The sequence below is a fragment of the Galendromus occidentalis genome, unplaced genomic scaffold (assembly GCF_000255335.2).
Source record: "Galendromus occidentalis unplaced genomic scaffold, Mocc_1.1 scf7180000076403, whole genome shotgun sequence".
Taxonomy (NCBI): Eukaryota; Metazoa; Arthropoda; class Arachnida; order Mesostigmata; family Phytoseiidae; genus Galendromus; species Galendromus occidentalis.
In genome coordinates this window covers 16,467-42,673 of record NW_003804392.1, presented here as the reverse complement: position 1 = coordinate 42,673, position 26,207 = coordinate 16,467, and the positions used below count along the sequence as shown (strand labels likewise).

The 26,207-nt window shown below is 50.7% G+C and overlaps 5 protein-coding genes and 1 long non-coding RNA gene across 6 annotated transcripts; 3 read left to right on the top strand and 3 right to left on the bottom strand.

Annotated features, from left to right (window-relative positions):
• The first annotated feature begins 2,169 nt into the window (after positions 1–2,169).
• On the top strand, positions 2,170–4,789 carry LOC100898397 (uncharacterized). Its single transcript, XR_145258.2, has 3 exons — positions 2,170–2,347; positions 2,507–2,555; positions 3,165–4,789. It is a non-coding gene; the product is annotated as an uncharacterized LOC100898397 (long non-coding RNA).
• A 2,031-nt stretch (positions 4,790–6,820) lies between these two features.
• LOC100897960 (uncharacterized) lies at positions 6,821–8,502 on the bottom strand. The gene is made up of 2 exons (XM_003739127.3): positions 8,301–8,502; positions 6,821–8,040 (listed from the first exon to the last, which is right to left on the bottom strand). The coding sequence occupies exons 1-2, from the start codon at positions 8,500–8,502 to the stop codon at positions 6,884–6,886; spliced, it is 1,359 nt and encodes a 452-aa protein (XP_003739175.2). The 3' UTR covers positions 6,821–6,883.
• Positions 8,503–12,794: 4,292 nt separating this feature from the next.
• IntS9 (integrator complex subunit 9) lies at positions 12,795–15,292 on the top strand. Its single transcript, XM_003739126.2, has 3 exons — positions 12,795–13,199; positions 13,404–14,680; positions 14,802–15,292. Exons 1-3 carry the CDS (start codon positions 12,956–12,958, stop codon positions 15,204–15,206), a joined length of 1,926 nt encoding a protein of 641 aa, XP_003739174.1. The 5' UTR covers positions 12,795–12,955; the 3' UTR covers positions 15,207–15,292.
• A 24-nt stretch (positions 15,293–15,316) lies between these two features.
• On the bottom strand, positions 15,317–17,075 carry Cchl (Cytochrome c heme lyase). Its single transcript, XM_003739125.1, has 5 exons — positions 16,870–17,075; positions 16,381–16,527; positions 16,114–16,299; positions 15,704–15,969; positions 15,317–15,572 (listed from the first exon to the last, which is right to left on the bottom strand). The coding sequence occupies exons 1-5, from the start codon at positions 16,987–16,989 to the stop codon at positions 15,365–15,367; spliced, it is 927 nt and encodes a 308-aa protein (XP_003739173.1). The 5' UTR covers positions 16,990–17,075; the 3' UTR covers positions 15,317–15,364.
• Positions 17,076–17,399: 324 nt separating this feature from the next.
• On the top strand, positions 17,400–18,645 carry mago (mago, exon junction complex subunit). Its single transcript, XM_003739123.1, has 4 exons — positions 17,400–17,609; positions 17,815–17,939; positions 18,180–18,307; positions 18,431–18,645. Exons 1-4 carry the CDS (start codon positions 17,519–17,521, stop codon positions 18,528–18,530), a joined length of 444 nt encoding a protein of 147 aa, XP_003739171.1. The 5' UTR covers positions 17,400–17,518; the 3' UTR covers positions 18,531–18,645.
• Positions 18,646–19,296: 651 nt separating this feature from the next.
• On the bottom strand, positions 19,297–26,155 carry LOC100897521 (low molecular weight phosphotyrosine protein phosphatase). Its single transcript, XM_003739124.2, has 3 exons — positions 25,853–26,155; positions 22,461–22,661; positions 19,297–19,949 (listed from the first exon to the last, which is right to left on the bottom strand). Exons 1-3 carry the CDS (start codon positions 25,947–25,949, stop codon positions 19,777–19,779), a joined length of 471 nt encoding a protein of 156 aa, XP_003739172.1. The 5' UTR covers positions 25,950–26,155; the 3' UTR covers positions 19,297–19,776.
• Positions 26,156–26,207: the final 52 nt, after the last annotated feature.

The following is a 26,207-nucleotide window of genomic DNA, read 5'->3' as shown; positions in this document are numbered from 1 at the left end:
GCGAGCCTTTATCAATCATCGCTATCGTGGGGTTCCGGAATTCCCGTCCTCCTATTGCCTTGCATAACAGTTAGCTCCAAGTCTTTCTTCTCTTTCCCTCAGGGAATTTCTCAATCGTGACATCGGAGTTCGTGTTGGCCAGGCAGTTCGGTCCATTCCTCTCGGATATTTACATCCCTGGAGTCCTTTTCGTCATAACCTCTTGGATCTCCTTGTGGATGGAGGTACCTACTTCCGCGGCCGTGCTCCCGGTCATTCCGCCTTTCATGATCGAGCGTAGTAGTTTGGAAGTCGGGGACCTTCTGCCGAAGAACTCAGTCGAAGAAATTCGATATTGTAGATTACTTCGGCTCCGGCGCGGATATCTCTCTCAATCACGAGTATGCTCACGAAGGTGACATCTGGGAAATCAATCCGCGAAAAACTTCCGAAAGTTCCCTATGTCCACGCTTTGGACGTCTGGCTTCTCGTCTGCACAGGTGAGGAACCTCTGGCGGGAATCTCGCTTTTGCAATTATTCGTGGGTTCATCCAGAGGAGACCGCTCGTCCCTGAATGTGTCTCTGTCAGCTCGTCCCCCTTTCCGGTCCCGTTCTTTACGAACGATAGTCCCAGAATAATTTCGATATTCACGGCAGAGAAAGTCCGAGCGAGTGAGGCATCTCTTTCTGATCGGCTAGAACTCCATGTTAGGTTAGAACTCCATGAAAGCCCGGGTCTCTCATCACTCTCATCCCAGGGATCCTCGGTCTCTATCTCTTCGAGAGCTCTGTACGCTGAAGATAGCATTTTGAGATCTTTCGGATTTATCATCCCGAGGATATCCGGATTTGAGCTCTTCACGGGCATCGATCAGCGGCCTTCACCAATACGGCCGCCCCTCTCTAGAGCCGGGACACCCAGTAGACAGGCACCGGCCAGACAGCTGGACTTCTGCCTTCCACATTTCCCATGAGATGGAGCAATTCACTCGCTGAGGATTTCCGAGTTCTCTCGAGCTCCACTTGGGATGCTGGCTCGTATCCAAGCTGAATCTGAGCAAGCGACAGGTGAGTGGCGTCTGCTGCCTTAGTTGTTGATTCATCATCCGGGTCTTGCTTTGAGATCCACCGAGGGCATCGAAACATGCGGGCTCAATGGGGGCTACGTATGCTTGGGGCTCCGCCAGACTGCTCGCAAAAAACATGTTTTGGTAGAGCTTCGTGAGTTTCAAGTCGCTTCGAACACTGGGATCGTGGTACTACCGGCGAAGTTCACTGATTAGTCGCTCCGGCCGATCATTCCAGCTGAAGGGCGCTTCCTGTCGACCTCACAGAGATCTGAGAAATGCCCGGTCGTGTCGAGGGAACGTTGGGACGCACTTCATGATGCACGCACTATTAGAGCTGCGCGCGAAACATACAACTTCTATACACATGTAGCATGAATAAGCGGATGCAAAACCTCTTCGGCTGAGGCAAGTCATCCCTCAAAGAGCGATACTCGGAATCGGGGTATAAGAAGTCCCGGAGGGCGCCCGAGACGATTCGCGATCCGATATGTATGTGTACCATCGAAGCGGTCAGAACGAATTGACAGCCGAATCCGCTCCCTCCCACCCGGTGAGAGAGTGAGAGAATCGACATCTCCTCCGCGCATCGTCATGGGACCTGCTCTTCGTCAGACATGAGTAGAGAGGAGCCAGAGCTCAGCTCTCCGCTTACCGATTGGTTGGGACTTTCGGACTGATGCTTTGTGATGTGCGTGATCGTTTCCGCCGGTGATATCATCGCCCGAGGATGGACTCAAATCTGAGCACCTTCGCGGTAGTCCCAACTTCGATGCGGAATTCGCGTCTTCCGGGGGAGGTGTGTGCTCCGATGCGACTCACGCGAGCTGTTCGGAAGTTCGGAATTCTCGTAACCCGAAACTATTTAGTTAGCCGGAAGACTCGACGACTGACGGTGCGTGCCAGCATTGCGGTCTGTCTGGATTCCCGTCCAGAACAACGTTCGGAAGAGTGCCGAGGGGCAAATCATCACTCTTCGTCAGCTCGCGATGGAAGTCAGCGAATCGCTCGCGGAGATCCCGGCCGAGGAACTTCGAAAGCCCCGGCACTTTAATGCTCGACAGAGAAGAGAGAAGTTCGTCTGCGCCTGCAGTCACTGTAGATTGTTGTTGCGCGGCGATAGGGGGAGGCGGGCTGTATTCTCGTCGAGGGACACTTCCAGAGGCTGTCGGATCCCGGTGTAGCTTTGACTCGGCTGAAACTTTCACGGCAGATTCTAGCAGCTCGGAAATCGATTTTACTTTGTCCTGAATCGCGTCGCTTCTACCTCGCTGTTTACGAAGGAATTCAAAAGAAGCTGGCAAGTAGTGTTTTCTTCTAAATCACCGTGTTGTTATGACGATGCAACATTGGAAACTGTTTCGCTTCTGCAAACATATTAGGATTAATACGAATCCGTGGGCGGTTACCACTCCCATCGCTCATTCTGATTGAATGATCAATGCTTTTTCCATTGCAGATTCCCTGCTTCTTCCCCTATCGGCCATCGAGAATCACAGACGCCGAAGGTGAGTTGCCTGAAGTCATGACAGATCTGTTCTCACACTGGTGTGAGTCCGCGCAGGAATCCGGGTAGGGATTGTAGAGACCCTAGTGGAGTTTTCCGTGAGTTTCGCAATTCACAACGACGGGATTGACATGGCGATCGGTCTAATTTGCTCGCGCCATGCGCGAAAATCTAGAGCCGCGACCCCGCGCGAAACTCGGCGTGCGATAATTTTTCGCGGAGCCATCGAGAGCTCAGCGTTTGTCTCCTATCATGTAACGGGATCATTGAACGAGGGGGGAGTAGCCACAATTTGGAAATCCCTTCGGGCCCTTCCTCGATCCAAGGAGAGACGATTCTGCTCTCCGCGCGGTATCCACATCTCAAGAGCAGAAGTTCCGTATAGTTAGAGTATAGAAATTCCGTATAGAAATATAACTATACAACTCGAGGAGGAGATCGAGATGGGCTTCGATTCTGATGACTCAGAGCTCCTTGAACGTGATCCGACAAAACTGCCTCTGGGCAAAGATCCCTTCCGGAGTCTGAGGGACTTGAATGACATTCAGTTCATCCGTATCGGAAATCGTCTTCAGACTTGATATTGTCTTATTTGACCATCCTTTCACAGATGAGGTTGCGTGGCCTTCCCTGTGAATTGAACTGCGGTTTCGTCGACCTGGTGCCCCAGAAGGATTGCCCGTTGGCAACGCATTTTCGAACATGTTCATCGTGTGACCTGACTTTTGTAAAATATTATCGATTGGATTGTAGCCATATCCACTGTGAGAACTGTTTAGTCTTCCATGACTCGCTCGAGAAGCCTCGGGTGGAATGCACCGTATGCATGGAAGTTCGTCTCGCAACGAAGCAAGAGGCACCATTAGCGGCGTTGTATATCGCCAGATTCGAATGTCCCTGTGGTGAGGAAGGTAACTTGCATCACTTAAGCAGGCACCGAAGATCGTGCAGACGAACGCGACGAAAACAATTGTCTCTGGATCTGGATTCGTCTCAGGCTTCCACGTCATCGTCGACCTCGTCGCAGGTCTCCAGCTCATCATCTGCGTCCGGCATTGTCAAGGCTAAAATTCCCCGCAATGAAATCGAATTGCCGAAATCGATTGAGTTCCTTGTCAAGAGCTATGTCGCGCACGAGGTGAGCAGAATGAAAGAAGACATCATAAATACGACACGGGAAGAAAGACAGGATTCGGAGGTCACCATGCAGAGAGCCGTGGACCGGATCGATTATCTGGATTCGCGACTCGATCACTTCAGCACCCTTGAAACGAGACTGGAGAGACTGGAAACCGCCAGCAGCCTGACGCGGCCTGATGCCGGTCTTTCGACCAGGCTCGACAATCTTGATCTCCAGATGGCGGCTATTCGAAGCGGAAATCTCTTCAAAGCTCATGCGAGGCAACAATTTTTTAGACTCCAGAGCAGTTGTTCATTCCTATGGTTCGACATCAAATCGCTCCTCCGAGACTTCAATCGTAATCGCAGCCAGACTGCTACCAGCGACCAAGTGCTCGCCATCGGAGGTTTCCCCTGTAAATTGAACGTACAGATCGAAACCCCTGAAGCGGAGAGCTCGAAGATGCTTGTGCTCTATCTTGGCTTGAGCGAAGATTTGACCCTTTCGGCAAACTGGCCCATGAGGAGGCTACTGCAGTTCAAAATTATCGATACACATGGGAACGGCGTCTTCGAGAATTATTTCGCAACGACCGAAGCCGCATGCCGGGAGTACTTTAAGGGACCGGGATCTCAGATGTTCGGAACCTACTACGGTGTGGATTTGTGCTCAATCGAAGAGCTCACAGTCGAGAATTTTTACCAGAGGAACAACGGTATGATATGCTTAGGAATCTTAGCTGGTCCCTGCAACGGCGAGCAATAGCACTTTTCAATTAATTTTCGCTCACTCGTTAAGAATATTCCCGTCGGGAGAGAAGGAAGTAATGCTTCGCAAGACCTCGGCCGAGTGACTCGCAACAGTTTGTTTAAGGCTAGGACAAGAACAGTATATTACTGCTTTTATCCTGACGAACACCCAAAACGGGCGCGAGTCATTGCGAATCTGGAGCAATGACTGATCTGATTCGCGTCCTAATTTTAATTATGTGAGACCGATTAATCTTTGATTCCAAACCATTGTGGTATCGAATAGGGAGAAAATTACTGAAATTGTGAAATCGGAGTCTGCTCAGTCAGAATAAATACCGACCTTGCGTATTCAAGGGATCCATAGAGGATTCTTTCTGTTTCTTGACAATATGGAAATTGTGCGCGAGTGATGTTCATAGCTGCAAAGAAAAACAAAAAAAATCCCCGGGGTGCCCGAGTCAGGGACTCAGGCGGTATGTGGGCGTAGAACTACGTGAACACGGAACACGTAGTTCCGTGAGTTCGAAGATCTACGAAAGATTTTCAATACTACCCTCCGGTCGACGAAGGGTATCACGAGATTTCCTCTGGCCGTTGTTCAAAAGGCGCTTTTTTAGTTTGAGGGAAACGAGATCAAAGAACTCAACTGCGGGAACGGGATTCGGTCGGTAGCAACCTTCGAAGACTTCGGCTTTCCTAAACTCAGAAATGTTGACGAATGACATCAAAATCTACTTATTACTCAACCGACAAACTTCAATCGGATATACGGTCCGATATCTGCACAGAGTGCGGCGTCGTTTTCAGCTTGGCAACCCGCAATTCGGACGGCAACCGGTACGTGACCGAGTGCCACACTTCCTCGTGGAGGATATAAGGATTGAAGAACATCGCGACTATGCGTATGAAAGGTACATTAGATTCCATGACCATGTCCGCCTAGGAGAAACGCTGCTACATGATCTGCTCTCTCGATGAGATGTCATATTGCCGATCTCAAGGAACAATCATTGCATGTCCGATGGAGGATTTTTCGAGTATCGCGAGGCCGCGCATCCGCATCTAGACGATGATGGGGATGAATTAGTTGAAGACTAATAAAATGAGGTTCTTAATGGAATGTCGAAACCTTAGAATGATCATGATTCGGCATTGTAAGGATGGCTTCCCTTATCCTCCTTTTCGATTCCATCACTGGGCGCGGCACTCAGAAAAGAGAGCTCTTCATTCTGGAATGATTTGTCCCAACGCGATAGACACACGTTCATTCATTCAAAATGCTGCGACAGGGCGACAGCACCGTCTAAAAAGTTTATCGTTGGGTGAACCTTTCCCTCCCAATCGTCCGCTAAGCCGTACGGCCCGCCGTGGCTAGATTCTCTTAGCACCACGTTGCGTCCTGCCTGATCGGTGATTTCCCGAGGACCACTTCGGTTGAACTGAACTACGACTTCTCGCCCTTGTTTGTTACGGGAATCTGCTTCGTATCGCTTGTCTGAACACTGTTCGTTTTCTTATGTCGGGATTATGGCTTACGGTGTATTAGGCGCAACTCGTTCTTTTTTCTTCACGGAGTCCGGCATCCTTATCTTGCTGGTCAGAAGGTTCTCCGCCGGTGTCCTTCCACGGCCATTGACATCGACCAATGAGGAAAGGAAACGCATGAATTTAGTAGCCAAGGCTAGAATGAACGACGAGAGTCCATATGAAATGGAGAACGCGCGCACATCGTTTTCCGCAGTCATTATACAACCTCAACCGTAGGTTTTATCTGTCTTCAACATCGTCGCAGGGTGGAGGGAGAATTGAGGAAAGTTTCAACGATTTATTTAGCAAAAACTGAGGCGATCCTGAAGAAATAGATCCATCCCTAGCGGAGGAGAGATTCTCCGCCAAATATATGTTTAAAATCAGAAAGAGGGAATTTCTGGGTCCATCAATGGACATAGCGTTTCCAGGACAGTTGATTAGGACTAATCAAGGTATGCTGAGGGTTTCTTGCCCTCAGTTTTTTTAACCTCCGAGTCTTCGTTTCGACGTTCTGCGAGAACGAGCCTACTTCTTGGCCTGTATTTTATGAAATAATCAAGATAAGGGGGAAATTGATTAGCATGAACGGTGCCTCATTCTCAGCCGGACATATTCAGCCATCACCATTTTCATTGTCAAACGCTCTGTTTCAGAGAAATAAGCTCGACAAGTTTGTTACACAGATGACTCGCATAGAAAAAGTGCGTAAGCCTCTGGCAGACGACGCCAGCACATACGCATGCTATCTCCGAGATTCGAATTTTTTCGAGCTTTGGCCCCCCAATACTCCCCATTGAAGTTGGTGCCCGTTACCGGGGGCTATAGCGTAGTTCTACGCTAAAAAATTCTCACGTTGGAGGCATTTATCAAATCTTTCCGCATCGATGTTGACATCTATATTACAAGAGCGCCATCAGGTCCATCAGCTCAGGTATAACATGCTAGTTCTGATCCACTGAACACGGCGACGCTGCACGGAGGTCCCCAGGAGTCGTCGATCACAAAACACGGTGGTACATCGGTCGAAACAAATTTCTCGTCCGATATAGTGGAGGCCATTTGGAAATCCTTGAGCGACCACAACCTTATAACGTTATCGCTGCCCGTCGCGGCCACAATATTGAGTCTTTCGTGAAGCTGGAGACTCAGATGGGGTCTGCAGTCGTTTTGATGCGCTTCGAAAATATGCATGTGTTTAGCGGTGCTTCGACGATCAAACAGCATGAGTTTGTGATCGTACGCGCTGGCTACCATGTGGTTGTTGGAAATTTTGATATTTGACAGAGCGGCTCCAATTTTCACCGTCGATTCTGCTTTCTGCGTACGCACGTCAACGGTGTGCACGTTGCCTTTATTGGTTCCCACGATCAAGCGGTCATCTCCGTCGTTTTCGAGAACAAACACGTTCTCTCCAGGGAGTCTGACGATTGATTGCGTGCTCCCCTCTGTCGAGAACATTTCGATTCTCTTCTCCATACCAACACTCAAGTGCAGTGAAGAAACCGCCACCGACCAGATTGTTTCGTTCGCGGGGAACTCGAAACTTTTCGAGTGCCGGTCCAACGACCGATCCATGGCGATCGGGGCCACTCTGACGATGTGATCATCTCTTCCGAGTGCTTGACAGGCCACCGCGACGAAGTCTCCTCCACTGATGGTCGTGTGTTTCATATCGACAACTTTGTGCATGTAGAAGAGATCCGTGATCCCATGTGCCGCCGATTGTTCAGTGAAGTTGATTGTCGAACCAACCAAAGCAAGTCCTGAGGGTTTCATCGAGAAGGATGTACACAGCTTTCCGTTCCCGGAGACAGTCATCACGGCGTCCTTGATTGCATAACCCCGATCGTCGAAACCATCCAAAACTTGGCACGAGAATTTCTTCGAGAGACGAGCCATCGCTGATGTGAGGAAGTTATTCTGGAAACTTCTCCGCGACGAAGCAGCTCCTTGGAAGAGACCAAGAGCCTCTGGAACGAATTGATCGTGAATGTGATAGCTTCGACCGGGCGTTAGTACCCTCGCCGAACGTTCCCGCAGAAGGTCGCACACGTCACCGGTCTGCGCGCGACGAATAATGCGGCCTTGAGCGCGGGAGTTCCCAAGTGACTCAGGTATATGAGTCAGACCAAGTGGCGGATCAAGGTGAGGGGGGCTTCCGCCCTCCTATACTCCCAATCTTAAAGCAGGACCCAGTCATCGATCCGGCCCTCTCTCGATGCATTGACCGCCCCCTCCCCCGGAGGATTCCTGGATCCGCCACTGGTCGGACCTGATACGTGAATTCGTTCTCTCATCAGGCTGATGTGAGATCCATCGTACTTATACGATTCTACCAACTTACTGGGTAGCGAAACTGTTTTGGTATTCACCAGCTGATCTTTCGTCTTCAAAGATTCGCGATGTCCCTCTATCCGCCGGATCTTCTCGGGATGGAGAGGATTGGATGAGTCAGCCGGGGTTATCCGGTAATATTTCTGCTTCTCACTGTCATAGTAAAATCCCGGGAGATCACTCTCTATTTTCTTGCCACGGTCATTCGACATCGTAGCTCGTCTTGTGCGTCCGGATCTCACTCGGGTTTCTCGTTTTTCACATTTTGAGCCCCATTGCTCTCTCTGATTTCGTTTGAAACGTCTAAACGGAATGGTTTCCAAATACAAAGCTTTTCCAAATTTACGTGATCTAGCGGTAAGGCAGCGCTCTACACCTGTAGCATCCGAAAAAACTGTCGCTTATTGTTATCGGAGGTTGTCTGCTCTCGTTGGGCGGCAAAGTTCGAATGTCGAATATTCTTTTATGATAATTGCGAATAACTCAATCATCAATCGACAGCTCGAGAGATAAGCAAGGTATAATGCTGAGGTCCGACAGACCTCAGGGGTGCCGAATCCGTGGCCCGTGGGTTACCTGTTGCCTCTGTTTCAGTGGCCCGCCACTATTCCCCCACATACGCGAAGCTGACCATTTCGAATGAGTGCTTGCAAATCGAATGAGATCGGTGGGATGAATCCCTCCGTGAGACCGAAAAAACGAGTTCTCGCGCGATCCCCCAGAGCATCGAAAAGCATTCTTCCATGGTACATAGATGGGCATGTATTCTCCTCTCATACGAAACTAAATTTTTAGTGCGGCCCGCGGGCACCTGCGACGCTCGGATGTGGTCCGCCGAAAATTCAAGTGTTTTTGCAGTCGATATCCCTCTTCGATCAGAACATAGTTCTCGAGCACTAGCTGCACGGCACATCATCGTTCCTCATTTCGTTCCGATAAAAAAAATCGAGTTCGTTTACTGGAGATGCAAGACTCAAAACTTCAGTGGTTTTTCGTCGTCCTCTGACAATGAAACTTATCTGTATCGTGGAGGAGGGTTACATCGTATTGAAGCCTCTTCTCTGATCTCCTCGTTTGATCCGAGTGTTTGATCGCTGCGAGAACATGGAGCCTGGAGCTCCAGCACGGAGAATCAAGTGCAGAATCCCCGAGACTTGGGAGGGGCAGCGACCCGCAGCTGTGCCAGTTGATACATATCTATATTATATCTGTGAGATCAATCGATCAATGCACTGAAATCATCAGAAGGCTCGAAGCAGCGTGATCGCTGCGTTTTCGGTTGGAACAGACTTGGGGATTCGTGAAACTTTATCCCCTACTCTAGCGTCCCCATCCGATCTTCAGCGGAACGATTCGGTCCGTATCAAAATAAGTTCATAAATCGTTCCCCGTAGCACGGTCGAGTGATCGCACCTCGGGAATAAAGCACGCGCAAGCGCTCAGCGCATCGTCAGGGAACCAAGGTCTGGGAGGCACCATCCTCTGCATCCAGACCCAGACCCTCCCCGAGAGATTCCTTCTGAGCAAAACAAGTCGGTGCAGCATTGTATAGCGCCATCCCACTCCGATCGTGAGCCACGGTCGAGGGGATCCTGTTCTGTGTCACCCACCCGCCTTCTCTGCTCTGACTCAGTTGAGACCTTCATCGATAGTTGACGGTCCCGGAGAATAAGTTCGCTGATGCTCAGTATTATTCTCACCGGTGAGGGGTCTCTTGACGGCTATTCCGGAGGACACGCTCGGTAATGACGTAATGACCACTATTGTCTCACGACTTCGGGGCCCTCTGAAGTTCGGCAGGAGCATCCTCTTCCAGATGATCTTGAAGTACACAATATGAGTCCTCGAATGGAAATTTGAGAAGTCTCATTCGTTTGAGGATCGTGTACATTGTTCCGCTCCAAGCTCCTGATATCGTTTCCTTGGGAACTCTCGACAAGTTCGTGCATACGCTATCCGAGAGGGGGAGCTCGTCCTCTTGAGATACCGACATGGTGGAGTCGGACCCAGCAAGCATTGGCTCTCTGTCTCTTCGCTCTAACGGCTTCAGGAGCCGAGTTCGCTAGATGCTCTCAGCCCTTATCAGCGTGACTTTTCGAGCTGCCGTACTCAGCCAATCGAGGATTTCTTGAATAACAGTTTTCTCCGCCCAGGTCTTGCCGCTCCCGTGATCACTGCGACAGTGCGTGAACGAGAAAACGGGGCTCGCCCTCAGACTCATGAGATATGATTTTCGCGCGAGTCTGCTCGATTTGCGGCAGGGATTATTGCCGCGCGCATGGCCGTCAATGCAGGACCAGCTGGAGTCGGGAGGGAACCACTGTGTTCCGACCGACTTCGTCGTTCATCGGCAATTAAGAGGACAGTCTAGGAGAGGCATTTGTGCCAGAGTGCGAGGTAGGGAGAGGGTGGATTAAATAAAAACCCTGATGACGCCTTGCGCCCGCTCGGGACTCGGGACATGCTGCTTATTGCCATTATTGGTCAATAACGGAGTGAGTGCCAATGTACCCCGGGAACCGACAGGCCCGGCCTCCTTCAAATGCTGCGATTAATTCTTAATCACTTCGCCGTGAGCAAGACTCGATAGGTACCTTCGAGAGATTTCGATATTGAGGTAATCCAAGGCATGGGTGTATCCGAGAGTATCATCAAACTCACCGTCAGCAACACCGGATTCGGTTCCTGGTGACTCTTCTAGCTTAATCACCCCAGAAAAAAACTACGACCCATACCTCGAGAACGTCTCGTGGTGCCGCAGATACGGAGCTCTTAAGGAAACGGGGAGAACTCCGGGGGGCGCCAACCCGAGTTCTGGAGGGGGCCAGACGACCGAAATGATGGCGCGCCTCGTCGGAGTTCATGCTCCAGGACCGGAGGATTCGGGCGGGGGGGATTGGCCGCTCGTCCAGCCGGCTGTGCGCGCCTCTGGCAGTGAACTTTTACCTCCAGAGAGGCTCAAATAATCTGTTTCTCGAAGCTCTGATACGTAGGTCTGTGATATTCAATATTTAACGCCGACAATTTCCGGCTGCCATTTTTCCTAGCCCGCTCTCGACGTCTTCCGCTCCGCTTGCCGGCGAGATCACCCTCTCCTGTCCTCCTTCCAGAACCAGGGAGGCTTCGTCGAATTGATTTGACGCTTTGCGAATCGATATCTCTCATTGTCGTTTTTCATGCCCGCAGACGTCGCCCTGGAAGATGGGAGAACAGATGAGAACCCTCGATTACCAGGCTCGAACCCATCCGCGAATCATTTTCGGATAGCTCCACGAAGCGCACCTCCACCGTACATCCCTGCCGGAGGAATCGTAAGATGACTGCGGAAATTCCTGGGGATCCGCTCGCCCCGAAGCTGGACGAAAAGATAGAAAAGGAGGATGGCCGCCGCATCCCCCGATCCATGCTTTGTAAATACGATCGGCTATGAAGACAACAGCAAAGGACTATCGAGGAGAGAAGATGGTAGCGGGCCCTTTACTGTTGCTGAAGGACCGTCGTGTGTGATTGCACGAGGATGTGTCACCGCGACTCTCTTGCGAGAGCTGCGGCGACATGGGTACGAGAGGGCTCTCGCGGTTACATGCGGCGAGGGGTTTCGAGGGCGAGCTTCTATAGTGCGGCCCCGTCCGCGCTGTTTGGGACTGGCTCCAGCCACGGCGGCGTTTCGTTTTCAAGCCCTTGCTGGATCACGAACCTTGATTCGAAGCGTAAGATCCGGACTCGCGGTCGCGAAATCACAGTTCTATAGGTCTGTCTCACGGGTAAGGTGGAATCGAGCGGCATGTGTCGAGCGAGAGCCGCGGTGACACATGCCGCTGTTCCGAACATGGTGAAGGCCGCAATCAGCGAGTTCTCTACCGAGGACACAAGCATAAGATTGGGAGCTGAGAAGCAGGCAACGAGAGACGCGCATGCCTCGGAGTTCGCCCAAGACCTCGTCAACACCGGGAAAGCTGTCTAATCTGAGAGCGAGACTTCGGCTCTCAAATGTTTCTGATCTACACAGAACTCAATGAAAAATCGCGATTTAGCTTCTCAAATCGCCGATTCATTGATCAGCGGGCAGATCCCGAGATTTTGCCTCTCAATTCTCTTCCCATACAGCGCCTCAGCTTCCGACGAGACTTGTCTCGCCGTCGGTTGAGATTTTTCGATCCTCGATCGCGACGATTCGTCACCGATCGTCATTCAGTTTGACAGTTCCGCAAGGGAAAACGATTGTAGAAATTAGCAGAAGAGATTCTCGATCAGAAGGAATACCGAATAGATTTTTCTCGAGCTCCCAGGCTGGATGCTCCTCGGGTCCTCAACTGAGTGGATGAAACGTAGAGTGATTTTGTGTCGTCGCGCCGGCTGGATTTATGTTTCGAAACTCTGCTGATGAGAGCAGCTCTCAGTCAGAGAGCTCTGCGCGCACAGCTGATTCGAGTCGTAGATCGCGACCCGCGGTCGGCATCTAACGGTGTCAGCAAAACATTGGATTTTAGTTCCATTCGAAGCCGGTTACCCGCACTGATTGGGGAAGCTTCTCTCCGAGAGAGCGTTTCGAGTCTTCTTCGAGTTTTCATTCACGTTCTTGAGTTGAGTATCGTGTGAATGGAGCGAATACGCTGTGTTTTCTGATAAATGTCCCGAGCGTGAAATCTCCGCAGCGAGGTCAAAATGAAGCTCTACAGTCTGAGCGACAACCCCAACAAGCCATGTTATCTTTTGAAACACAAAAACTCTATGATCATGTTGGATTGTGCACTCGACTTGAGCTCGATCATGAGCTTCCTGCCCCTCACCATGGTCACGAGTCCCCGTCTCAGCCAGCTCTCAACGTGGACGGCGCGAGATGGTGCCATGGAGGATAGCGTCGACTTCAGAGAGAACAACGGCCGTGCTTTCATCAACGCGGAGCCTGGTGAGTCCCGAAATACGGTAAGCAGGTCTAGCGTTGCGAAAACCGATGTTCGGCTTTTTTTCGGAATCGTCCAGATCCGAACACACTTCACGTCCCTTCTCTAGAAGCCACCGTCCCCTCGAAAATTTTCTCCTCTAGTCCATCTGGGTCGACAGATTGAGAGCCGAGAGAGCCTGCGCGTATTAATAATCTCTAATTTTCCAGAGTTTCTGCTTCCGGAGCTAGGCATGATAAATGTGGGAGACATCGACGTCATCCTGATTTCGAACTACACGAACATGCTGGCTCTGCCCTTCATCACGGAAGACTCGAATTTCCGCGGTGAAGTTTACATGACGGAGCCTACTGCGTTGATAGGGAGATTATACATGGAGGAGCTCATCGAATACATCGACAGATGTCCCAAGCCGAAAGTAGCTCAGAAAATTTACAAGGAGATCGAGTTCTTCGGCCAGCTCGGGCCCTTCCACACCGATGGCAGCAAAGTTTCACTTTGGCAGGAGATCTACACACTCAAGAACGTTGCCAACTGTCTGACCAAAGTCAAAACCGTTGGTTTCAATCAGAAGCTCTCGATTTTCGGTAACCTACAAGTGTCTTGTGCATCGGCCGGCTACTGCGTGGGAAGTTGCAATTGGATGATTCAGTCCGACATGGAGAAAATTGGCTACATGGCTTCGTCTTCGACTTTCACAACCCACCCCAAACCCATCGAGCACCAGTTCCTCCGAGGCGTCGACGTTTTACTGATAGCTTCTCTCAATCAAACTCCCCTCGCGAATCCGAACACTCTGCTCGGAGAACTCTGTCAGGCGGTCGAGAACACCCTTAAGAGCGGTGGAAACGTGCTCATACCGTGCAGCTCGGCTGGTGTGGTCTACGATCTCTTCGAATGCCTTTCAGGCCACCTCGAGAGCAAAGGTATCTTGAATACGATGTATTTCGTATCCCCGGTCGCTCATAAAAGTTTGGCCTATTCCGGAATTTTGGCAGAATGGCTGACGGCTGCCAAACAACAGAAGGTCTACATACCCGAGGAGCCTTTTCCCCATTCGCATTTGATGAAATGCGGACGCTTGAAAGTCTACGAAAGCATCGCCGACGAGGCTTTCATGAACGAGTTCCATGTCCCGAGTGTGGTTTTCGCCGGCCATCCTTCATTGCGATTCGGAGATTCAGTCCATCTGATGGAGCTCTGGCAGAACGATCCCTCGAACGCGGTCATTTTCACCGAACCCGATTTCAATTACGTCGATGCTGTGGCCCCGTTCCAGCCCATCTCGATAAAGGTCCTCTACTACCCGATAGACACTCTGCTCACGTTCTCCCAGGCGAATAAACTCTTGCGCGAGATGCGACCAAATGTTCTGGTCACTCATAACGTCTATAATGAAGCACCGGCTAACTGCACCAACCGGTCCGAGGTGGCGCTAGAGCCAGAGTTCCGATTCCTCACGGTCAAGCGGCCGGAAGTAGTGCAGGTAAGGAGCCGCTTTTTGGCGAGTCGATTTTATTGTGGCTGGAAAATAACCAAAGCGTATCTGAACTTCATCATCGCGTGTTTCATTTCATTGAATGATAGATGAATGATTCTCGTTCCAGATTCCCATAAAACGAAGGATTCAGAAAGTAGAAATGGATCCCAAACTCGCGGATGATGTCGTCCCCGTCGAGACAGAATTCAAGAAAGGCGTCGCCGTCTCTTCTCTGACGGCCTCGTTGACTGTGAAAAACAATCAATGCACGCTCGGGAAACCCACGAACACAACAAAAATCTCACATCCGTACGGAGAACTATCGGTTAAACAGTTCACAGCTAAGCTCGCCAAGCAGGGTTTCGTCGACATCAAAACCGAAACGATCGGTAACGCCACCACGATCCACTTGCCGAGAGAAGGTGTTCTGATTCGCTTGGAAGATCATTCCACTCACATTTGCGACTCGGTCGACACGACAGTTCGCTCTCGGATACAGAAAATCGTTTTGGAAAGTCTTGGGAAGTTTTAGCTGGGTCGGGAGATCAATCGCGTTGTGAATATGGGTTTTTGTGAATATGAGGGGCGGAGAAATGAAAAAATATATATAGATGAGGTCGTACTACTCGGAGGGCTTTTCGATTCAATGTAGCAATTTATTCTTGAGCTCAATGTCTACCTAAGTCCGATCTACGAGGCAGTCTCTTTCTCCTTTAGAGCAGCTTCCAGTTGTGGCTTCGGTGCGATGTTGAACCACTCGAGCCGCCAGCGCCAATAGGCGACTTTCATCCGATCCCAAATGTTTTCAAAGGAGTCCATGGCTGGTCGCACATCGAGGAGCGTGAATTCTTTCGTATCGGGGTTCACCTCCCCTCCATCGTAATAGTCGATAACATACCTGGACATGAAACGATCGGATAAATCGGGCGGGTCGCGGGATATGCAAATGGATTATTATTATCGCCGAATCGAATTCCGTAGGACTTCCCCAGCGATCTGGATGGGCAGATCAGGGCCAGTTCCTCCTACCTGACATCTTTCCCACAGCGATCAACGATCCAATCGTGTCGATCGAAGGGGAGATCGTATCCGAGCCAAGATCTCATCCGCGCTCTGGGTGAGTAATCGCTCGCTTTTCCACCGAAGCGCTTCAGCTTCGGGCAGTTGCACTCCCGGTAGTGTAACGCCTCCCATTTGAGAACTTCCTTCCAGGCCTGCTCGTTGTTTGCGTTGTGGATCTGGATGATGTTGTGCATGTCTTTCGGTTCCATTTCAGCCTCCTTCCAGCGCCAGCCCTGAATAGGAACCAGATATTGGGAAATCCATCCTTGAGACAGCTCCCGGATCTCTGAATATCATCCCGCAATTTGCACGGGATGTTCTGCGGGATCCATTCCACGGCAACCAAGTCGCCATCATCGACCGCAAGCTTCACTCACTTTGCGGATCATTGCGTTCCAGAACATCTGTTGAGAGGGGTACTCCCAAGTTTCTCCATCTTTACCGTCTGCTTTGGGGATCGTGCTCTTGACCCGACCGGTATCCAGCGGGAATGGCTGATCTGGTTGTGGCCTTTGATTTGGTGCGGGCATCATGTTGAGAGGGTTCACCTCATCTTTTTTACTCTGAGGAATCGGAAGGGCTCAGTGAATAATGATAACTTATTATGAGCGGGGACAGTCCATCTATGGTCTTGGGAAACTTACGCCTTCTTCGCCCCTCCTCATCGGGCACTCGGAGACGTATGCAGTATCGCTGCTCTGGTTTTCTTTATTGCTGTTGTTGTTTGCATCGTGCTGGATTGGACACTGAGATTTCTTCGAATCTGGTTGAGAGCCCGGAGCCGCGCTGATCTGCAGCAGAAATTAATTTATTTCTAAATCCACTATTCGATTCATGAGATTCGAGACCGCATCGGGGAGAGAGAAATGTCAGGTCAGGGTCATTCCTCGGCAGAAAACCTGGTATGTTTCTGATGAAGGCGGATATCGACCTGATGGCGATCCAAAATTTTCGGAAACCTGAGAACCACTCGGAATGGGTCCTGTCGGTCGTGAGCGACGTGCAGGGATAGCAAAGGCGCTCCTTGGGAGGAAAACTAAGTTTCCCAATTGACCAATGTCCGAGGGGTAGCCCGACCACTGCTACAAGACAGCTTGTAGAATCGAGATCGGGAGTTATATGAAGGCACCAACCTTTGAATGATCCACAGGACAGCCACTCTTCTTCTCCGGTTCGGACTCCTTTCGGGTGTAGACGGTCACTGTTCCCAGAGGTCCCGAGACCTCTTTTCCACTACTCTGTTGATTCCCCATATAGAGACAGGTGACCAAACAGAGTCAATCTCAGGCTTGGACAGATTCCTCGACGGGTTCGATTCTTGGAGAGAGTCGATCTGCGCGGCTTACTGCATGCGCGAGGGTCACAATGGATCACGCATATAGAACTCCCTCGTAGATGGGTAGATTCGAACCGATCCCGCTGACTTAGCGGGCGCCGGAGGGAGATTTATCGACTGAAGCTTCAGCTGTATTGCATTTTCCTAGAGATTCTCGTGGGTACCATATGATTCGCCAGGGACAGATTATAGGCTCTTGCCTCGGATGCTTCCTGGGAACGGAAAGAGTGCTGGGTATAATCCGAAAACATCTGTGGCGTTCGCCCGACACGGTCTGTGTAAAGCCCGTTCTAGCGACGGGGACGGGTAAACGCGCTCAGTGGTTTCGTTTTGAGTCGGCTTTTCTCCCGCCTTGTGTGTGAGGCGAGATTCTCTGGAATACGCGATTTTCGACGCCGAGAGCTTTTCTTGAAGGCTCGACTGTACTCATATACTACTCTTCAACGATGTCGAGCAACGATTTCTACGTGCGGTACTACGTCGGCCACAAGGGGAAATTCGGTCATGAATTCCTGGAGTTCGAGTTCAGACCCGATGGTGAGTGGATTCCTTGAGTTCAGGAACTCGTAGTAACTCCATTCCCGCTTTGGATTCATCAGGACGACCGATGAGACACGTGTATCGTGCACTCGGCGCTACAGAGAGCGGCGACTACGCCGATGCTTCGAACACCGTCTTCTCGGCCAGGGATTGTGAGTGTTTACCTTTTCGATTGAAACTTAATCCAGGCCGCCATCCGCAGGTAAACTGCGGTACGCGAACAACTCCAACTACAAAAATGACACAATCATCCGCAAAGAAGTATATGTGAGTGGATCCGTGATGGCTGAACTACGGAGAATCATTGAGGACTCAGAAATCATGCAGGTGTGTACGATTCGGAAGCCTTGAGGATACTGCAGGGAATCCTTTTGATTTTCATGATCCCGAATCCCGATCTCCGGCTCGAGAAGCGGGAGAATCTTCTCACACAGAACCTGTGGTTGGGAAAAACGCTCGAAGCTCATGACGTATCCCGCCGTGAGACGAAATAATTCGCGTTGTACGCGCCGATTTTCCTCAAAAAAACGATCGTGGACTTCTGTGCTCATTTCGGATTATTTTCAGGAGGACGATAGCGATTGGCCGGTCCCCGATCGCGTCGGTCGTCAGGAACTCGAGATCGTTCTGGGCGACGAGCATGTCTCGTTCACGACTTCGAAAATCGGAAGTCTCGCGGACGTCACAAACAGCGAGTGAGTTGAATTTATTGCCCGTATTCGCTCCGGATATCCGGTGACAGAGCCACGCTCAAGAATGTATTCGAGAAGAGTCAAGTTCGAGGTTCCGCCTGAGCTAAGCTTAACTTTCCATTCCAGTGATGTCGAAGGTCTCCGTTGCTTCTACTACCTTGTACAGGATCTGAAATGCATGGTTTTCTCCCTCATTGGCCTGCATTTCAAGATCAAACCCATCTAAATATTCAGTGTAAATAATAAACGCATGCATCGCCAGTCGCCGATGTCGCATGCATCACATTTCTCACAGTTTCGCTCGGTCTGTTCATAAAAGAAAATTCCGTTTTATACTCAAACTCTATCGTCTTGAAGTGTCGCATTCTATAGTAGCCGGGAGCGCAGCCGATCTAAAATCTCCAGTTCTCTCTGGGCGCTCTCAGAAGCAGCTCATCCATTCCCCGGAGATCCGTGGCGACCGGAGCGACCGGAGGGGAAGCATGTCCAGAATTCGGCGGTCGACGGTCGGCTGCGGGCTGTCGGGTTAGTGTTGTGCTAGCGTGCCAAGGAACATTACAAAAGCAGCGGAACGAAGGATCTTTATTTATTATCATCCGTAGTCGGGCGGACTAGCAGTCAGCACAACCCGACGCTTTTGGCTTCCGTAGCTACGCTGCCGAAAATCGACCCGATCGGAGAAGAAAGACAATCCTCGTTGGGCGTGGCCACCTTGCTTACGCTCCCGGTGCCAGTCTGCTTTGACCGAACGAGGTAGATCCAAACTTCTGACAACTCGGATGACACTGACATGATATGCCTCATCGGTGTAATGTTTTCAATGATTGAAGAGCGTCTTGTATACGAAACGTATTCGGGAAAGCCTCCACTGACTCGTAGAAACATTTCTGATTCTGGAGGAACACCACAGATCTCTTGAGGAAACTCGAGGAGGGCGGGACGAGCTTGACATCAAAATGAACTTCGAGAGAAGAGTCCTCCTCGATTCGATGTACACTCGGTCTTTATTAAGCTTGGAGAAATCTTCCGATTCCGAGACTTTTTCGATAAAGTATCCGCATGCGAAGTTCTCACCAGGGTGCTCTCCGGTCTCGATTCGAGTCGTGTATGCTCATCGATGAAATGTGCGATCCCGAGGATAACGACCCTGGAACGAATGGTTTCTCGCGAGACGATCACAAGTCCAGTGCTCCACCTTAGGCTTGACCGGGCCGGAATGACGAATATCTTCTCGACTACTTTGCCGTACACAACTCCCAAACGACGATCATGTCTCAAAGGCCGAATCAGACACCCTCGTCTCCCTCTCAATCGGAGGTCATTTCCGAGCCTGGGAATCAATCCATGATATAGACTCCCATGGCTAACGGACTCTCAGCTCAGATATATTACAAATCTTTGTGTTGCGCATAAATAATCTATACAAGTGACCACGACGATTCGCCTCGCTTCGCGGGGACATTGCAGCGATCTCATTTGTGCTGCTCCAGGAAAGCTAAGCAAGATCTCTTGCACTGTTCGAAGACCTCTTCGAAACCGGCAGATCCACTGTCGTAGTACGGGTCTCTTATGATCCTGTGACCTTTGGGATCGTATTTTCCAAGCAGTTCTATGACAGCGTGGTTCTCAGTGGACGGAGCCGCAGCTGAAAGCGAAGCAGTGAAAAAATTAGAATCCAGACTCTTCCTCATTCCGCCTACTATGACATTTCGCACATTCCGTGTGTTTCACACCGACGACGACTGCGACGGGGAGTTCATATTCGCCGATCTGAAGAGCCATGAGAGAAATTCTTTGCAAGAGCGAGAACTCCTCACAGGGAATGGCCGGTGCGAGCCGTAAGCCGTAAAATTGATAAAAAATAATCTGCGAGTATCGAAAAAGAAATTATCCGGCTGATTCGACCAATAGATGGAATATTTCCGTTCCCTGGCGGCCGCGCATCTTTCGTCTATTCCTCTCCAGGATCGAAACATATCATGATCTTCCATTCGATGATTAATATATCGCAGATACGTTTTAGAAACGATCAACGATCACAAGATACGTTTAGTCTCCGCCGGGCCGTCTCCTCTAATGAAAATATGCACTATGACTCATGCGCAAGTCTAGCACAGCGCTCGACGCGCTCCCCTGCCGAAAGATACTGAGCCGATCTCGTCAAACGCCCCGGAAATCGCGAGCAAGCTACGTCTTATTCCACGGCTGGTCGCCGGGGTCGCGCTTCACCGACGCCGACGGTACTCTGGGACTCTGTTCGACGCCGTCTCGATCGTAAGAGTTCTGCTAAACGCTCCATGATCCTTGGTGTGGATGAAAGACGCGCGCGAATCTTGACGACTCAATCATAAGACTGCTCTCCTCCAAGGATTCATGGTTTTCTAGGGATAGCTGACGCATGACGTCAGATGATTAAGAATACGATGATGATCGGTCTTTTGAAAGCGGAGACGCCTCGCTTCGAATGGATTCTGGTCACACTTCCACAGCAAGCGCTTAGCTGTCCGTCTAATGAATCGACCGTCGAGTATCTCTTGATGCTTCGCAGGTGATTTGCGCTGGAGACCTTCGAAACGCTCCGTGCACCAGTGGAACATTCCAGCCAGCGCGGATAGCATAGCTCTAGGAAGTAGTATTGTTGTGTTCTGACCGGTCCGCGGGCGAGATTCTAGGGAGATCGAAGAAGCAATGATCCGAACCGGGAAACAGGAGGCCGCCGATAAGATTTGCGTAGACGTTTCGCAGAGCATAAGAGGACCCTTTCGAAAGAGAAAAAGAATAGGAAGCTTCAAGCGAGCTTCAACAGTTGACATGAGTTGCTGTTATGACTCGAAGCGAGCTGTCCGGTGGTGTTTTTACGGTTTGCTCCAAGCAGAGTCAGCTTAGAAAAAAGAAGAGTTTGTGTAAGCATCAATTCCACCTCGCGGATGGCGCGGCTCTGGGGAACGCCACACAGGGATGGTGGTGAGAAGTGTAAGGCCCTAAATAGATCTTCCACTGTGCCTTCTTCGGACAACGAGTCCTGCAATCGCTGACATAAATATTGAGATGGATCCTACAGAGAGAAATATCGGGAAGCCGCTCGTTGGGCATCTTCACGGAGAGCCGTCCATCCACTTTTCAAAATGACCAGCATGAGCGACGAGCGCCTCCTGACATCCAGATCGAGAATGAGCCGAACGAAATGAAACGAGGAAATGAAGGGGACGCGCAGATCGTCCGACCTGCTCAGCTCTTTCTTCTATCGATGCAAAAAATATGTGGTCAGGGCTGACAAGCGAACTTTTGATCGTCAAATTGTTCACTTAGACGCGAGGGAGGCGGTACGCGCTGAAGGGAAGGTGTTTCAATGCTTCCCCAGCGGTTTGGTTTTCCTTCCAATCGTGGTTGTTCGCCGAACAGAAATATCATCAGCCAGCGTTCTTCTGATGGTAACAAGCGATCCAAAGCGAGGCAAGCTGAATCGAGCTCCTCAAGGAAGGTTCATGTTCCAAGGTCTCTCCCGCTAAACATATTATACTTCTGTATTGGCCACAGACCCCACAGCAACTGCATGGAAGGAAGCAAGGAGACCGAACAACGTTGACACACTGACAGTTTGAGTACATGCTCGATGATTCCGCTGAACGTATCGGTGACACGCAGGCACGTGAATACGTTCTTTCTCGATACATGGAGGAGGTGCCTCCCACAGTGTGAGTATTCAAAATGATGACCGCCTCTACTTCTGTATCGGAAGCGGAAATGTGCCGCTTACGACAGCCCCTCCAATTCTGCGAATGCTCCTGGTAAGAGAGGGTTTAGAACTTGCTCCCTGAAAATTTCATCTGTCCCCGCTCCTCAAGTACCGTTCAAGACATCGGCGGTACATTGAGCGAGTGTGAGCGGCAGTTGCCGTCACCATTCCGTGGAAACCGCAAGAGATCGTTCGCATGTCAACTCGACTGACCGATTCGTTGCAGCCATGCTTTGAAAAGATGACTGCGACCGCCGCTGTTCTGAAATACCTGTTCACGCTGGCGAGCCATGAAACTAGGCGTCGACACGTCGTTTCATTTTCCACAACCGAGCGCTCCGGGGAAGGGCCCCGCAGGCAAGAGGGGAAACTTCACTCATCGCCTCCGAGCGATAAGTTGAACATACGCGCGAAACGAACCTTTTATGGCGTTGATGTTGTTATTGTCCATGCCGAAGATAAAATCGAACTTCTCGAAATCTTCGTTTGTGAGCTGTCGGGCTCTGTGGCTGAAAGTGATGTCGTGGTTCGCAAGTGTTTTCAAAGTTCTTCGATCCGGGCTGGATCCCGTGTGCCAACTACCCGTGGCACAGCTGTCAGCTTCCCACAGGTCTTCGATTCCTGGAACGAGGCAGAGAATATTCTCATCGACGGTTCGGGCTGAGACACCTGACGAAAACTACCTCTTCACCCAGATGCTCGCGCTGCAATTCGATGGGGTACAAAAGTTGATGGCCTGAGTTGGACAGAATCTTCGACGAGTCCGGCTTGCGTTTGGATCGAAGGAGTCGAATAATCGTCGAAATCCTCGAGCCTGATGGAAAGAGACACCGAGAGCTACTTTGAATGTGTCGTGATGTCGTAAAAGATTCGGCGGCGGCAGCAAACGCAGCGGAATAAGACAGATGAATAAAATATCAACGGCGGCGGACACGAACGCACGGTGTCGATTCCCTCCAAAGTGCGATAAGGGGTGTTGATTGGAAATCGGAACATCGCTACATCATATATATGAAGAAATAGAATCCACCGAGGAACTCTCTTCTATTCAACTTCGGAGCCCGATTCTTATCTTCTGCCCTGAACCCATGAACGAGGCTTTTTCTTGTTCGACTGTCTGTCTGCTGAATTCTCATGTTTAGTCGACCAGACATCTGGTCACGGGGATTTCGGAATCGAATGAATTGCGAACTCTGACGATGCATAAAATTATTTTCTGTCATTAGGGCTTTGAGCATGACTCAACGATGACGGTCGAGACCACAACGGCATTCAGCTTTGCTCACAGCTGCTGAGAATGTTCCCTTAAGAACAACTGGAACTTATGCGTAACAGAGCTCTGTATTCAGTTTTGCTCCGATGGAAAGATCCCCGACGAAGGAGACTTCAGCGCAATCAGGCGTTTTTTCGACGCCGGCTCAACTTCACTTATGGCTTTATTTGTCGATTGTTTGCAGACCTTGGTGCGGTGAAATGTGAAATGGAACCCGTTTTTCGTGGTAGAATGATATCCGCTCCGAGGTTCTGCCATTCAAACCCGACACACATTGTGACGCAAACCCGTGCGTTAGGTGATAGAGAGCTTGCCGTGAAAACAAACTTGTGCCTTCAGTTGTTCTCGCCAAACTCTGTGCACGGCCGATTGACGTTGCTTGAGCGAGACCAGCCGTCTGCGACGTAGAGTCACTGAAGTGAATTTCGACCGATGGTGTCCGAGAAAATCCGAGAATCAGGATAAACATCGATGACAATATCCTGTTTGGAATATCGCTGAGAAGCAGCGAAGATTGCGAGGGATGCTACCGGAAGCCCAAGCCATCGCTCAACTCACACCTGGTGGAGGACTTTAACTAGGGTTGAGCGAACAGCTGATAGGCGTGGTGGGGAATATGGGTGGCGCACGCGTTTCGTGACATGAGCTTCGGGCCGGGTCCCAATCTCACTCATTCCTGCTTTTAAATAAGGGCCAAACTTGACCATAACTGGCATAAGTTTGATGTCCTGAACGACAGATGGGCGGTAGGAAGAGCCCTGTCAGAAATCGACAGGACCGGTCAGCCAGGACAGTGGCTCTCAGCCCGATAACGCACCGAGCTCGAGCCGGCGGTTCGGCATTGAATCCGATCTAGGGATATTTGGAGGTACAAGCCGAAGTTTTCGGTTTTCGGTCCGAAGGCACTCACAAAAGCAGATCTACTGAGAAGAGGCAGTCATCCTTCTGGACTCGGCTCTTCTCGGCCCGGAAATCCATCAGACACATGACTTCAATTCTTCAATCCGCGATGCGATCCGAAAGCACGCGTCCGGGTTTGGCGGCTCGACATCAATCATTTCACCCAATTTATATCTCGAGTGACATCAATTCAGCCGAGGCGGATGCCGGGAGGCAGATTATCGACTTAATAGCTTTTTTATTGAGACAAGTCTCTCTTCGCGCGCCTCGCTCATGCCTGACTGCTTTTCTTCCTTTTCCTTTTTCCGATGCGCCGAATCATTGAAACGACGCAGCTAGGCGAAGATGACTGGAGTCTAGACAAGCGTATTGTGGTTGGAGTCTGGCTATTGCCATTCCCGGGGCAGTACGGAACCAGAACTCTCGATTTACCCCTCCGATATTTCATCGGAGATACCTTCCAGTTGGATCCATCCAATACTTATTGTCAGTCAGATGGCTATCCTTGCCTGTAATCGGGAGCTTGGGCCGCCGCGAACCTTGACGACGTCATCACTCCACTCTCTAGTCGCTGGGCCATGTTTAACCAGAAGGTGGGCGAGCAAGTTCCGTTTAACCTTGACATGTCTGTCTCAGGATTAGGAACGGCCATGCGCAGGGGAATGTGTCTCGGTCGGCGTGGGAATCACACGAATCGTTGTTGAGTACTGTTCGCGCTCGAAAGCGAGTCCTTCCAATGACGGTTCGAGGACCGAGTTCAAGTTTCACTGACGCGATGGAACCGTATGCGACAGATCCTCGCGGTGGAGATTTCGGGCCAGTCCGAAAACGTTCCGGACTCATCAGAATATTTAGAGCGATGATCTGCGGCGGACACATCCATGACTAGCCGACCATAACGTGCTAAGCGAGGCGCATCTTACGGAGGCCGTGACTACGATGGTCGTTACGATCATCCACTCAGTCAGTAGTTTGCCGAGCTGCCCATAGTTCTGTCTACCTGACATCCTTTTTCCCGCGTTCCTAACGTACTGGTGCCCATCGCCGTCGCCATGTCCGTTCACACCGTTGCTGTTGGTGACTTCGTCGACGCCGCGGCGTTGGGGATGACGCTGACGTCGTCAGCGACGCGCCCAAATTCTGACGGTACCTGCTCCCCCGAGCATGAGTTCCGACCAGAAAGTTTCAAAAAGTTTCCTGATTGGAAAGGAATCCGAGAAGCTCAACTTGGCACTGCCAACGCGAGGTTCCAAAGACGGGGTCGTCATGAATGGAGCTCACCGAGAAATTTGGCGCTACATTTTCTGTGGAGTGAGCACTCGAATAATTGTCTCAAATTGTGTCTCGGACGCCACCGGTTGCGTTGCTGCCGAACGAGCGTTTAATTCAGCCGAGGAGGGAGACGGTTGAGTCAGAGAGAGCGAGCGTGCCGCTCGTTGGAGGGCAATCCCATGGAGGTAATTGCACTCGTTCACTCGACCAACGAAAACTCACAAGACACTTGCGCACATTTACAGAGCACAGAGCCGAAAGAAGCTATTGTGAGCGTGAGCAACAAAGCGTTTCCGAGCTCCGCAAGGTCAGCCGAGAAGTCGAGTAGCTTGTCACGGCATGATGGCATGCATCAGCTGGAACTCACCTCGCTGTTTACATATATGCTGGAAAACGGCTTCGGCGATCGTCGATCTGCAGATATTCCCGAGACACACGAACAACACTCGACGTTTTTCCGGCATACTTCTCTTGGATTGTCGTTTTGAGTATTCTCGGCAGCTGACGTGCTGTCGATGCGCCGCTCGAGGTCTTCAAATAACTTCGCTCGTGGGCTTCAAATCAGGACAACGACGCGGAACTTTTGAAGAATTCGGAACGAATTCTCATGCTCTAAGCAACGAACCAGAGCGCGAGATGTCCGGTCGCCTGCGTGCTAGCTTACTCGCCCATTTGGGAGAGGGTCGCCGTTGAGAGGAGGAAACATCCGCGGCACACGCTCC

Coding starts and splice junctions, on each gene's coding strand:
- IntS9 (XM_003739126.2), top strand. CDS start 12,956: ATGAAGCTCTACAGTCTGAGCGACAACCCCAACAAGCCATGTTATCTT. Junction 13,200..13,403: donor TTTCATCAACGCGGAGCCTG/GTGAGTCCCGAA, acceptor CTAATTTTCCAG/AGTTTCTGCTTCCGGAGCTA. Junction 14,681..14,801: donor AGCGGCCGGAAGTAGTGCAG/GTAAGGAGCCGC, acceptor TTCTCGTTCCAG/ATTCCCATAAAACGAAGGAT.
- mago (XM_003739123.1), top strand. CDS start 17,519: ATGTCGAGCAACGATTTCTACGTGCGGTACTACGTCGGCCACAAGGGG. Junction 17,610..17,814: donor GTTCGAGTTCAGACCCGATG/GTGAGTGGATTC, acceptor CGCCATCCGCAG/GTAAACTGCGGTACGCGAAC. Junction 17,940..18,179: donor AGGACTCAGAAATCATGCAG/GTGTGTACGATT, acceptor GATTATTTTCAG/GAGGACGATAGCGATTGGCC.
- Cchl (XM_003739125.1), bottom strand. CDS start 16,989: ATGGGGAATCAACAGAGTAGTGGAAAAGAGGTCTCGGGACCTCTGGGA. Junction 15,970..16,113: donor GGAACGCAATGATCCGCAAA/GTGAGTGAAGCT, acceptor GTTCCTATTCAG/GGCTGGCGCTGGAAGGAGGC. Junction 15,573..15,703: donor CGCTGTGGGAAAGATGTCAG/GTAGGAGGAACT, acceptor TTTCATGTCCAG/GTATGTTATCGACTATTACG.
- LOC100897960 (XM_003739127.3), bottom strand. CDS start 8,502: ATGTCGAATGACCGTGGCAAGAAAATAGAGAGTGATCTCCCGGGATTT. Junction 8,041..8,300: donor CAAAACAGTTTCGCTACCCA/GTAAGTTGGTAG, acceptor CCCGCGCTCAAG/GCCGCATTATTCGTCGCGCG.
- LOC100897521 (XM_003739124.2), bottom strand. CDS start 25,949: ATGCCGGAAAAACGTCGAGTGTTGTTCGTGTGTCTCGGGAATATCTGC. Junction 22,662..25,852: donor GCATATATGTAAACAGCGAG/GTGAGTTCCAGC, acceptor GCCTCGTTCCAG/GAATCGAAGACCTGTGGGAA. Junction 19,950..22,460: donor CAACATCAACGCCATAAAAG/GTTCGTTTCGCG, acceptor CTTCGCTTTCAG/CTGCGGCTCCGTCCACTGAG.